Source organism: Vigna umbellata, chromosome 1 (genome assembly GCF_029865625.1).
Source record: "Vigna umbellata cultivar VRB3 chromosome 1, Vumbellata_1.0, whole genome shotgun sequence".
Taxonomy (NCBI): domain Eukaryota; kingdom Viridiplantae; phylum Streptophyta; class Magnoliopsida; order Fabales; family Fabaceae; genus Vigna; species Vigna umbellata.
Genome location: NC_142165.1, coordinates 43,331,867 through 43,345,764, shown reverse-complemented (window position 1 = coordinate 43,345,764; position 13,898 = coordinate 43,331,867). Strand labels below are relative to the sequence as shown.

General features: G+C 33.0%; 1 protein-coding gene and 1 pseudogene across 3 annotated transcripts; one reads left to right on the top strand and one right to left on the bottom strand.

The window, feature by feature from the left end:
* Positions 1-666: 666 nt before the first annotated feature.
* Positions 667-6,866, bottom strand: LOC148205450 (AT-rich interactive domain-containing protein 2-like). 3 transcript variants are annotated; one of them, XM_088103251.1, is made up of 3 exons: positions 6,605-6,866; positions 5,394-6,475; positions 667-2,023 (listed from the first exon to the last, which is right to left on the bottom strand). In XM_088103251.1, exons 2-3 carry the CDS (start codon positions 6,357-6,359, stop codon positions 1,136-1,138), a joined length of 1,854 nt encoding a protein of 617 aa, XP_087959377.1. In that variant the 5' UTR covers positions 6,360-6,475; positions 6,605-6,866; the 3' UTR covers positions 667-1,135. The 3 variants fall into 3 exon arrangements, with proteins under 3 accessions (XP_087959377.1, XP_087959379.1, XP_087959378.1); XM_088103253.1 differs by having other exon boundaries at positions 667-2,017; XM_088103252.1 differs by having other exon boundaries at positions 5,394-6,866.
* A 1,268-nt stretch (positions 6,867-8,134) lies between these two features.
* Positions 8,135-13,086, top strand: LOC148205449 (uncharacterized; annotated as a pseudogene).
* The last annotated feature ends 812 nt before the right edge of the window (positions 13,087-13,898 follow it).

Genomic DNA, 13,898 nt, shown 5'->3' with positions numbered 1-13,898 from the left:
TGTATGGAGATGGTGATGATGACGTGGCAGAGATTTTTTTTAAATTAAAAAATAATTTAAGTCCACCTATTAAAGTGACGTGCTTATGAGATGCCACAGTGACATTTGCATCGTTATGTTTTTAACGGCGTGAGCGAAAATGACCGAATTGAACATTTTTTAACAAAATATGGGGTGTTATTGAACTTTTTTAAAAGGTAGGATTACTTTGAACCAGTAGGGACCAAATGATGTATTAAACCTATTTTTTAATACACTTTTAATTTTTTTCAATATTTGCTAGGACTAATAATAACATGAACTGAGACAAATTTCATTTCATATTAAAAATATAAATTGTAGTTCATAAGAATAATTATTTAAGAGAAGGCGAAAAACATGATTTTGTCTAATCCATAAAAGGAGAAAGACATTATGGAGGTAGTTCTATTTCTTTTGAAAAGAAAAGACTCACTTGTTCTAACCAGACAACAAAACAAGGAAACAAGACCACGAAATACAAACCAAAAATGCACAATGAATAGCCAAAAGCAATCAAACACAAAATCATGTAGCCACCTATTTTCAGTCCTAAGGAAAAAAAAAGAAACAGTCCCCTTAGTTTTCTAACATTTTGTGTAAATTATAAGGAAAATTAGAGAAAAATATATTCACATTCACCCATACTTCAAACAAAAGGTTGTTCCATTAGAAAAAAATGTCTCAAATAAAAAATATAATTTCAATTTACAAAATAATGACGAAAAATATAACATTGAAAACACTACCTCTGGCTAAACAAAACTGAGTTTACAGCATTAACAGTGCAGCCTCCCAGAAGCATCATGTTAAACTGGTATTCCAACCAACAAATACAATCATCTCCAACAAGATTAATATCGGTCTCAGCAAGTTCTTCATTATGAGTAGAAAAAATGACTCGAACACATGTCCGGATTTGCTTCCAAGTTCCAAAACTAAAAACTCCACAATCTGGTTCTTTTCTCTCAATCTACCTCCCTATAGTGTACAAAAAAATTGCTAGTATGAGAAATGCATTCACCAGTGATCATGGAGGAAGAGTTTTATACAAGTTTGTCTCATACAAGTCTGACTCAGGAAAAAAAACTTTCTCGAGCCACTACACTAATCTTGTCTAATCAAAATTAATGTACTGCTCGCTCAGAGAACACTCCACAAAATCATCATCACCAAGACCCTCGATAGCTTCCATTCCAAAACCTTTGCTCAAACAGCCAAACTCTACTTCATTATCGCTGTCAATATTCTCAGGGGTCACCCGGTTCTGATAGGTTCTTAGTTGAATGATAAACACATTGAAGTAATAGCTCACCAAGTGTCTTCTTGTCTTGTTTGGAAAGTATTTGAATCCATTGTTCCAAAAATATTTAATTTTAGAGGGAACATTTGATCTCATGATATCCTTAAATCTCTTTTCTTCTACAGTTGTCCATTGAAGTGAAACTTCCTCACCCATTCGATCAAATCCCCAATGGTAAAATTCAGAGCCCAATTCAAGCTTCAATTTCATCCTATTTTCAGCTATATGTAATCTAGCACACACAACAGAACCTGGATAATCGCAGCTACACTTCTCTTGTCTTCCCCTTCCAAGATCTGTTTCAGTAGCAGGTTCTGTGTCATGTTTCAAAGACCATAGTCGTGTTCCCAGCCATTTAGAGTCACTATCAGAAGCTACACCAGTCCATTCAGGGATTTCAGCTTGAAAACGAGGACCTACAGATACTTGCTTTTTAATAGACTCTTCCCCAGATGATTCATCCATTGCCTTTGCAGTCAATACATCTTTAGTTTCAGTTGTTTTCTCATGAGGACAATTTTCTTCTGCCACCTTATTATGTGAACCTGCCAATGTATTTCCATTGTGAGAACATGGATTGCAGCAAGAGCATGACCGAGATTTAACAGACGAAGGCAGCCTTTCACTGCATCTCGATTTTCCTGTAGCACGGCAATCAAGGGCAACATGATCCTCGAACATGGCAGGTTGTATCTTCTGTTTCTGCAAAACGTATAATTAATTGAACATACTATTTCCACATAGCCTGAAAAGGAATTTCTCACTAAGATCCTGTCTTCTAGCAGAAGCATGTGTTACTAATTTAATACCTAAGTAATATAAATTAGAGTGATTGCTTGAAGAGTTTAAGATTGATGTTATGAGAAATTATAAGAATTAGATGGGATCTCACTAGGAAATGTCAGTCACATGGATCAAATGCCATTATGTTGTATCATACATCATGTATATAGATGAACAAATGGTGGTGTGGCGCAACCTTATAGCAAAAGCCATGGCAGACAAATTAAAGATATATAAGTGCAAACATCCGCTGTAGAAAAGTCTATTCAAACGGGGAGAGAAAAGAAGTACAAAATAATTAAAAATATTAGGTGGTAGTACAAATATTAAAAAGGATAATTAAATATTAAACAAAAAAAAAGTAAAAAAGGAATACAGAATCAACAGAATAAAGGGTAATCAAAGAAAATAGAGTTCAAAACAAGAAATAAACAGAATAGAGAATAATTAAAAATAGAAACATAAATAAAATAATTAAGTATAACCAAGGAAACAGAATTGAAAAGGGTGGCAGTATAATACTAAAAAATAATAACTAAAAAGAAGTATAAATACTAAAAAGAATAGTTAAAGAAAAGAAAAATAATAATAATAATAATAAAATGGAGCAGAAAAATATTTAACAAGGAGAGCATAATATCATTTGACTTGAGCGAGATTTTGAGATCAAAGAAAATGTCAGATGAGTGGAGGAGGAGGACTTTCTTTCCTCTATATAAGAATAAAGGAGATATTCAGAACTGTGTTTACCATAAAGGGATAAAACTTAAAGAGTCAGTGATAGAAACCCACACAAAAATAAAGAAAATAGAAGTATTTGTATTGAGAACAAGGAAATCAAAGGAAAATCCTCAGTACAATTTATGGTCGAGATGTACTTGAAGCTGGGCTTCTTACAAGACGAAAATAGAAATTAGAAGAACAGAAACTTAGTATCCAATTCTGAGAAGAACCAGCTCCTTACTTAGAGAACCCCCAGAACCCACTATGATGGCCTACTGTAGAAGTTATTCATCTTCTACAAGATGGATGGAAATATACTGAAGCAAATAAAGACACATCACATACAGTTTTTAGTAACTTGGGAAAGGTATACATCAAAGTGTCAAGAGAAGTACTGGAGAAGGTTTTGGGAAAGAAAGGTGTTTACTGACTATGAATTATTATGGGATAGGGTAACTTTTAATGGGGCACTCTTAAAGCCACTAAGGACTTCCTGCTGAGTATAGATTCATATCATGATTCAACCTTGAGTCCTTGTATGTTTAATCTAGTATTGAATGTGCTTTCTCGGGATGCACAAAAGGTTAAATCTAAATGCATGTTTTTTGAAAATGAAGTTTTGGTTAAGGAATCAAGGGAAGAGGTTAACTCTAAACACGGGCTTTGGAGATAGACATTGGAATCTAAGGGTTTCTTCTTTCAGGTTAGATTATCTAGAATCAATATTATAAAATGATGATGGAAAAATTGATAAAAGTTGTCACACATAGGGTACAAACTGGGTGATTCAAATAGAAAAAGGTGTTGAAACTTACTTTTGACTGCAAATTACCTACCAAGCTCAAAAAGAAATATTATTGTACTACTATATGACAAGTTACATTCTATGGTACTGAATGTCACACTTTAAAGGGATAACAAGAGAGAGAAAAAAATGAAAGAAACCGAACTGAGTTTATTATGATGAACATGAGATGAGACCACAAGCCACGTAAAAAAGGACAAAATATGGAATGATTGTATATGAGATAGGTATGTCATTTCATAACGCCTGATATACATTTATAACCAGTTTATTTGACAGTAGACTGTAACTAGTAATTTAACCAAATCATCAAAGTATCAATAGCTTACAACCTGTCTGTAAGTTATTAAACATTTAAACAAAATAACCCATCAACAAACTAAAATCAGCATCATACAAGAAATAAACAGATTTGAAGGCTGCAACCTAACATCTATTAACCCAAAGAATGATGCCAGTAGATAAAACATAGCAAGTATTAACGCATAACACAATAGGCACATTCAGAGCAAGAGGCTCACAAAAGTAAAATAGTCAGAAGAAACAAACTTTAATCAAGAAATTCAAAATGCCATCTATATAGAAGGTCAATGATTAACCCAGCCTTCCTTCATTATTTGTAATTTATTAAGAAAATATCCCTTTTATTGTAATGTGAACTCTGTATGTAAAAAACCGCCTATGGCAGTTGGCAAAAAATCCAGCATGCCATTCCTCCATGGCAGTCATTGTGCCACCATTTAACAGCATTAGTGTCTGTAAAGTTAAATGGGTTAAAAAATAATATAGGTTACCCATTTATACTTGATTAAAAGTAAGCTTGCATATGGGAAAACTAAGCTTGTAAAACAGATTTGATTCAAAGTTGTGGATATGGGTAATGTGTGAAATCGACTTCCACATCATTAACGGCAAGTTCTTATAGCACATGGTCCACAGCATTGTAAGGATTGAAAAGTGGCTGGTGTATACAACCATATGAGAAAAAAGATCTATGTCATGATCTGAAACCATGATAACTGGATCACATGAAATGAAAGCATGCTTACCATAATGCTAAAGCTTACTCTCTTTGGAGCAAACTCAATAACGCAATTAAAGTTCTTTAAGGAAACTTCATAACACAATCTTTTTTCTGACTTGATTAAAACTGAAAAAAAGTTAATCATTTAAAAATTTCAGCTCACATGAATGTTTATTTCTTTTCATAAGAATTGTTGAGAAATTAAAAGCATAAAAATAGTTGAATTGTGTGAATCATATGGGTGATACGAAATTACATATATTCGTTCATGTTTCGGAAGATACAAAATCAATTAAGATCTTTCTTGAGATACAAATAGATAGATAGCCAAAATGTATCTAATTGTAAAATTTGATTTGCGAATCACAAGATTCTGATAAAAATTATCAGAAGTATTAAGTTCATGCATATACATCATTTACAGATTTTCTAAAATTATCAATATGACTAGATCGACTCTAATGAGGTTGAGTCGAGTTTGTAAAGGCACTAGGAGTTTATGCAACTTCACTTGCAAGCTAAGATTTGGTGGGTATGCACAGTTAATATAGGAAACAAACTAATGCAATGAGATCAAATAATTATTACCTTGGAAGAATTAAGCATGCTGTAATGCCTAACAGATAAAATAAAATGATAATCACACATTCAAGCAAAGGATGCTGATATGCTTCAGGATATGAAATGACAAGCAAAAATTCTATGGATAAGCTAATATTGAGCATTGAAGTTTATACCTGCAAAGAAGACAACCCACTGTTTGGTTCATGATTTCTTAGTGACAGAACCTCTCTTGCCTTAAGAAATTGACCAAAAAAGCCCCGGCCTTTATGCTCCTTCCACTTTGATGGTTTTGGTATCGGTCGAGTTAAAGGATCAAGAGGATGTTTTGCAATATTCTTCATCCAGTTTAGCATGCCGGAGAATGCATCCCGCTTGCGTTTGAGAAGGTTACATTCCTTGTCAGCACATTCTGCACCCAAGGTTGCAGGATTGTCCTTAATTCCATTACTGAATTTTTCATTATCGTCACCTTCAATGTGTTGGACATCCTCGGATTTATTATTTTGATCTTTGGTGTCCAATAGATTATTACCATTCTTGTGGTTAACCAAATCAGTGTTTTTCTTTTTTTTATTTGATTTTGACTTGAAAAGTTCATCATCGGCTTTCTTCTTTGGATTTAGACATAACAGGCCTTTGAACTCTTTCTCTATATCCAAGGGCAACCAGTCCAAACCCCAATCACACCCATTATTCCCATTTTTTAAAATCTTCTCTTCAAAAATTTTCTTCAGCCACCTTTCAAAATCATTCAGATACTTATCGTACACTAACTTCACTGGCGAGTAAACTTCAAGGTTCAAACCCAATCCCTTGGTCACCGAACCCCACAATCCATTTTTCGACACCTCAGCATATCCACCCCTTTCCTTCACAAGGGAGAAGAGTTTATACAAATCGAGCTGTTGTCCATCAACCAAAACCAGCAAAGGCCGAGCACCAGCTTGGGGACAATTATCCTTCAGATAAAGAGGGTAAAGTTGATAGAACAGGCATTTTTGTGTAAGTTTACCATGAGGAGCACCATTATCAACATGGCCATCTCCAGGACAACAACCATTTCCAGGAAATTCACCAGCTGTTTCAACTCCAAGGGAATCTAAAGAAGGCCCATTTGAGAATGTTGACCATTCTTCCATGAACTTCGATTCCCTACTTCAATGCTTGATATCTCAAGGCTAACAATCAAAGGTATGGAAAATACACAAAAACGATCCTAGGTTGCCATCTTCTAAGCTTTGATCACACAACCAGACTACAATTAACATAAGTATAAGCTTGTTAAGAGAGAGCAATTACAGAAACTGGTTATAAGTTGATCTGGATGCACAAAATCAGGAAAAATATGAGAATGGGTGTAACCATTTCTGGTTGACGGATTCACCTGGTGATCAAGTCTTTGGCTGGCTGTTGAGGGCATCCCATAATCATATGAAAGGCAAAGGCGAGAGACAAGATCAAAGTTGAAACCTGAAACCTGAGAATATGGAGCATTGATCAGTGGTAAAAAACTGGAGAAGCTGCAGAAGAAACCCACCATAGAAGGACGGAGCTTTGAGAAGCTGATGACAATGACCAAGGGGCAAATTAGAGAAATAAAAGGCCCCTCTTATCTCAGAGTGTTTGCCTTACCTTCCTCCTCTTTGAAATCTTGGAGAAACTTGTATATAAAATAACACATCTATCACAAATGCTAACATTAATATATCTAGGGTTTGTGAATTTTGTGTAGCATTAATATATCTAGGGTTTGTGAATTTTGTGAGGCATGAGCCCAGTGTACTAAAATTATGTCAGAGTTGAGTTGGGTTTATCTGAGCCCAATCCATTAAGATGAGTCCAGTCTACTAAAATTATGTCAGAGTCGAGTTGGGTTTATCTGAGCCCAATCCATTAAGATGAGTCCAGTCTACTAAAATTATGTCAGAGTCGAGTTGAGTTTATTTGAGCCCAACCCATTAAGATGAGTCCAGTCTACTAAAATTATGTCAGAGTCGAGTTGAGTTTATTTGAGCCCAACCCATTAAGATAAGTCAAGTCTACTAAAATTATGTCAAAGTCAAGTTGGGTTTATCTGAGTCCAACCCACTAAAATTATACCAGAGTTGAGTTAGGTTTATTCGAGTCCATCCCATTAAAATTATATTAGAGTCAAGTATGTTTTGATAAATATTTATTAATTGGGTGTTGCTTCCTCCACCACCCAGGTGCTTCTGCACCACTCCATTATTTTCTTTTATTCCAAAAATACTCTACATCTCCCCACTATTATCTTTTATTTCAAAAATACCCTACACCTACCCACTATCCTCAACCATCTTTCTCCTTTTCTCTTCTCTCTGCATTAATGGAGCATTCATATGGTTTAGATTTAAACTTGTGATATATTGCAAAATATAAAATTCAGAGGAAACTTCAATTTTAGTCCTTCTACCACTTCCACTTTATAAACTTAAAAGTTAGATGCAAATACAAAATAATAAACATAATAATATTAATAGTAAATAATATATTATTGTTATTATATACTAACTTTATAACGACGAAAGAACTAAATAAATTATAAATCTTTAACAAATAATTTTTCTTTTATATTTTAAGTATTTAATAATATTTTTATATTATTTATCTAATAAATTAAATACTTTATTCAAGTTATTTGAGTCAAACATGTCGGTAAGTTAAAACATAATATAATGTTAAAAATTATAGATATTAAATGTAAAAAAAACACATATATATAAACATTTTTCTAGAAATTTAGAACAAAATTTTACCATTTATTAAGTAATTTGAAGAAAAAAAATATATTGAACAGTAAAAATAAGATTGAATCAAACTTATTTAAGGGAAAGTGTAAATAAAATTTTGCAATATCACAAGTTTAAATCTGAGTCATGTCAATGCTTCATTAATGTGGAGAGAGAAAGAGAAAGATGGTTGAATATAGTGGGGAGGTGTATGGTATTTTTGAAATAAAAGAAAATAGTGGGAAGGTATAGAGTATTTTTGGAATAAAAGAAAATAGGGGGGAAGTGCATGAGCCCAGTGTACTAAAATTATGTCAGAGTCGAGTTGGGTTTATCTGAGCCCAATTCATTAAGATGAGTCCAGTCTACTAAAATTATGTCAGAGTCGAGTTGAGTTTATCTGAGCCCAACCCATTAAGATGAGTCCAGTCTACTTAGAGCTGTCAAATGAGCCCCTTTAATAAGATTTGGCCCTAGCCTACGTGGGTTGGGGCCAAAAAAGCCCACAGGGCCAAAAAATATCTTTATTAAAAAAGCCCACAGGGCTAAAAAGTCCTAAAGCCCTATAGGCCAGGGTCAGCCCATGGGCTTTTCTTTTTACAAAATTTAACGTCCAGAAACATAATATCATCATACAAGTAATCACAAATCATGTGTATTTTTTATCCATCTTTCATTTTATCTTTGTTAGTAATAACTTATAATCATAATTGATTCATGTGTAATTATATTTTTTTACCAATAAAATTAATTTTCTACTTCATAACTGTCTCTGTATTAATTAGTTTAATAATAATGCTTTTATACAATTATTCCTTAATTTCCAAATTTTGTTTTGATAATTTTTTCATCTTAATTTTGGTTTCTTAATTTTGGTTTGTAAATTTGACGGTTCAGAGATATCCACATAAAATAGGTTTAAAAGTTCAAAAAAATTAATTTAATTTGTAAAATTTTGATGGACTAACGAATTTATTTATAGATGGTAATCTATTTTGTCACTAGTTTAAATCAATATCATTCGATTAAGATTTGTGATCAAAATTACATTATTTTTAATTGGTGTGAACATGTTAAAATTTTAACTTAATAACTTTTTAACTTTTATAATTTTCCAAATTTAATAAAATTAATATTTATTATTTATAAAGTTATATAATTCTTTTAAAAAAAATTATAAAACGTATAATTTAGTCATTTAAATCAATTTATATATTTTTATGTTTTTTTCATATATTTCATATTATATTCATTTGTCTTTTTTATTAGTTTCTTATTAGAAACATTGATGTAATTTATTTATTATTATAATTATTATAATTTTTATTTATTTTATATGTTAATAATTAAATACAATAATAATTTTAATTTTAGTATTATAAATTATAACATTATATTTATTTAAAAATATTGTATCTATTATTTAATTATTTTTATTACAATCAGCTCAATTATGATATATAATTCAATAAAAACGATCTTTGTTGGATAAAAATAAGTCATTTTAAAATATTAATTTAATCTAAAAGGTTAGAAAAAAAATCTGATTTTATAACCACTAGGATTACATCTAGATCTTGTATACTAACATATATGATATTTATAACAATTTTGCCTAACAAGGATTTTTACTAAAAAGTTAGTTCTTTTATTACGTGAAATTAATTTTAAACTTTATAAAGTTTGTGGTTTAATTTTTTAATGTATATATATCTATACAAAACATTCAACAAAAGAATTTTATATGAGAAACTATAAAAAATAAAAATTTTACACCGATATTAAAAATTCATCCAATCAGTAAATTTGAATTTAAAATCTATCCATAATTAATATTTCAAATATTTATATAGATATCAGAATTCGATTATTGAAAAATCAAATTTTCAACTGTGTTACTTTTATAATTTCTTTTTTGAAATTTTTTCATTTTCTTTTAAATAAAAATAATAATAAAATTTTCTTTTTTAACTTTCCAAAATAATAAAATTATATATTTAAAAAATGCTTATAATTATTGAATGCATATATTTAAAATATGCTTATATTTAATTAAAAAGATATTAAATATCATGTAAATTTTGGAAATTATTGAACTTGTAAAGTAAATAAAAGAAATAACTAAAAAAACATTAAAAGTGAATTAATTTAGTTTGGGGGCTAGCCCCATCCTAACCCTACCCCAGCCCACTTTATGTGGGGCTTTAGGGGTTGGGGCTTTTAAAAAGCCCCCTATTAAGTGGGCTAGAAAATTGGGGCTTGATTTTAGAAGGGATCAGGGTCAACCCATGGGCCAGGGGCTCAAATGACACCTCTAAGTCTACTAAAATTATGTCAGAGTCATGTTGGGTTTATCTGAGTCCAACCCACTAAAATTATACCAGAGTCGAGTTAGGTTTATTCGAGTCCATCCCATTAAAATTATATTAGAGTCAAGTATGCTTTGATAAATATTTATTAATTTAATGTGAGTTAGAGTCTCAGTCTGACTCATTATTTGTATGGTTGAGTGAGACTTATTATTTATTATATTGAATTGAATGTTCAGATTCATTATTTATTATATTTGATTAAATATTAATTAATTTAAATACACATTATTGAGTTGAATATTTAGATGTGTTTGATTCATATTATTGTAGCATAGAGTCTCTGTATAATTCATTATTTATTTGGTTGAGTCGGACTAAGTATTTATTATAATGAGTCACATTTATTACTTATTAAGTTATTGAATTGAGTATTGAAATTTTAATATTAATTCTTAATATCAACATATATTTTATAATTTATTGTTTTTTTTATATGAAAAAAGTCACACATAAAATACCATTTAAGATTGTTTTTAAAATTTTTATGTGGGTCAAAGTCTCACTGACTCATTATTTCTATGGTTGAGTCAGATTTATTATTTATTGGCTTAATACCAATTTTGATCCCAATTTTTTTCAGTTTTATTCGAAATGGTCCTAATTTTTTTTTCTGTTCAATGTTGTCCTAAATAATGTAATTTATGTTCAATTTAGTCCTTTTTGTATACGGCGTTTAAATCGTTAATTGTGCACTGTCCAGCTATGCAATAAATGACACATCACCCTTGACAGGTCATCATCATCTCCTACCTTCAGAAACCCTAATTTCCCCTACACAGAAACCCTAGCCACCACCTAACCCTAACCGCCGCCGCCATGATCACGGACAACCACCATCTTCGCACCTCCATCATCTTCTCCGTTCAGCAACCACCCAAAAACACCACCCATGGCCACCTACCAGCACCTTCATTGGCGCCACCCGTGCATCCAACCACAACCACCACGAAACCCATTATTACGAATCAAATGAACCCAAAACGAAAAAACAAATTCATGGAAAAACAGAGAAGAACCCTCATCCCCAATAAGAAGAACCCTCATTCCAAGTTTAGAAATCCTAACATTCCCAATCTGAACCCTCATTCCCCACTTCGAAAAAGCCAAAACTCAAATCTGCAGGGAAGAACAAAATCCCTAACCACTCGCAAAATAGAGAAGAACCAAGAATTCCCCAAATCAATTTTGAAACGAAAATCATATATTCTAATGTACAAAAACCAAATAACACAACAAAAACCCCCAAATCGAAACCCTCAATCGCGAGTCTTATTATCGCGAAATCGCCTGAGAACGGTGGGCTTCTTACATCGCGACTATGTCGGAGATTGAACCTTCGCGGAGGCGCCGCCGCTGCAACCCTCACCGCGCCTCGGGAAAGGAGTTCGCTCTCGTTTCTGCGAAACTCCGACAGACCCACTATGGTCAATTGGACCATCGTAAGCTTCGGTTTTCCTCTAGTAGCGGAGGCGTAAGGAAGCATTTCCCCCTTTCATTCAAAAACCCTAATTTTTTTGGGTGGGGAAGGGGTTGCCACGTGGCAAGACATGTCAGCAGTTAAATGACATGACATTCACTTATTGCACAGTTGAACAGTGTGTCGTTAACGATTTAAACGCCGTATGCAAAAATGACTAAATTGAACATAAATTACATTCTTTAGGACACCATTGAACAAAAAAAAATTACGACCATTTCGAGTAAAGCTGACAAAAGTTGGGACCAAAATTGGTATTAAGTCTTATTTATTATATTAAATTAAATGAATCAAAATCATTATTTATTAAATTTGATTAAATATAATTAATTTAAATACATATTGAGTTGAATATTTAAACGTGCTTGATTCATGTTACGTGTATAAGAGAGTTTCAATATAATTTATTATTGGTAAAATGTCTTCGGAGGTCCCTATTTCTACGGATTCGTATCAATTGCGTCCTCGTATTCTCAAAGTTCTCAATCGGGTCTCTGTTTTGGTAAAATTGACTCAATAAAGCCCTTGTCGTTAATTGCTGTGGACGACGTTAACTTTCTTGCAAGGTGGCATGCTGAAGTATCTTTTATGTGTAATGTGGCACAGATGTGGTTACTACGTGGATATTTATAAAATTTTAAATTATAAAATTTAAGAAAATCAGATGTTCCTTGTCGTTGTTGTAATGGAAGAACAACAACAACCAACCCTACCCAAAACGACGACGTCGCTTTCCTCTCTTCCTCAACCTAAATCGTCGCTCTTTCAATCTCTTCCACAACCAAAATCGCCGCCTTCTCTCTTTCAATCTCTTTCTCAACCCAAATCATCATCTTCTTCTCTCTTTCAATCTCTTTCTCCGCCCAAAAAACCTTCCCTCGCCACTTCCAGTGAAACCGCCAACCCTCAACCTAAGCCTTAAATCCCAGAACCACAACCCAAACGCGTCGTGTAATTCACGCCCCCAATCATCCCTCTTCAAACCCTACCGAACTCCTCGACGACGACGACGACGACGAAGAAGAAGAAGAAGAACGGGAGAGAAGAAAGTAAAGGTCACTGTCCTCCGCCAACCTCCTCGGTGAAATCCTTCCTTGCTAGTATTCTGATGCCAAGGAACGATGCCACTCTCGGTGTTCAAGTGATTTTCAGTTCTGGTCGAAGATCCATCATCGAAATCGAATCACCGACATTAGAAACGGCGTCGAATTCTGGCAGTACGAGCAGTCTAAGCGTGGTTCAGAGTGTAGGGGATTATAAAATTTAAGAAAGTTCCTCTCAACGAGCAAAAGCGTCGTTGTCGACGCCATCCTCGACAGCGTCTCCATGCCACCACCCACCGCAAAACCCTCGAGAAGGTTGGGTTATACTCAATTCTTTGATTTGGAATGAATGATTATGATATGATTTTTTCTTCGCCTCAACTTTCCAATCTATCGAGCGATTCGGCTTTTTACTTTCCCATAAGGCTTATTTGCCATATTTGGATTTCGATCAGGGTTTCTTTGCCATATTTGGATTTCGATCATCTACTAGATTGAGTTTCTCTGCATTCAATTTTGATGCTGACTTCGTTGCATTCTTTTTCTCTGTTTAATTTTGAGCATGTTTTTGTTTTACCACATTCACTTAATGAATTTGGGTTTTATTTTATTTTTAATTTTAGATGCTAATCAAATAACTGTTAATTTTTTGTACGATGCATTCTACATTTCTGCAAGGGGGCGGTCATAGCGACGACAGGGAGAGGAAGGGACCGGTCATGTTATAGTTACTCATCTTCATCTTTCTCCTTTTCTTTTTTATTTTATTTTATCCGACCACGACCACTGTAAGTTTGACGAAGAAATTATCTGGCGACTGGAAGAGGAAAGGAGAAGAAGAAAGAAAAAAAAATTGGGGATACTGGAATCCATGGCACGGAAGAGAGTGAGAGAGGCAACAAATATTATATTTAAAATTTAAAATAAATCTACTCTTAAAATAAATCCACATAATCACTTCTTACTCTGCCACGTATTTATTCAATGCTAGATCAGCATGCCACCTCGTAAGAAAGTTAACGTCGTCCACAACAAA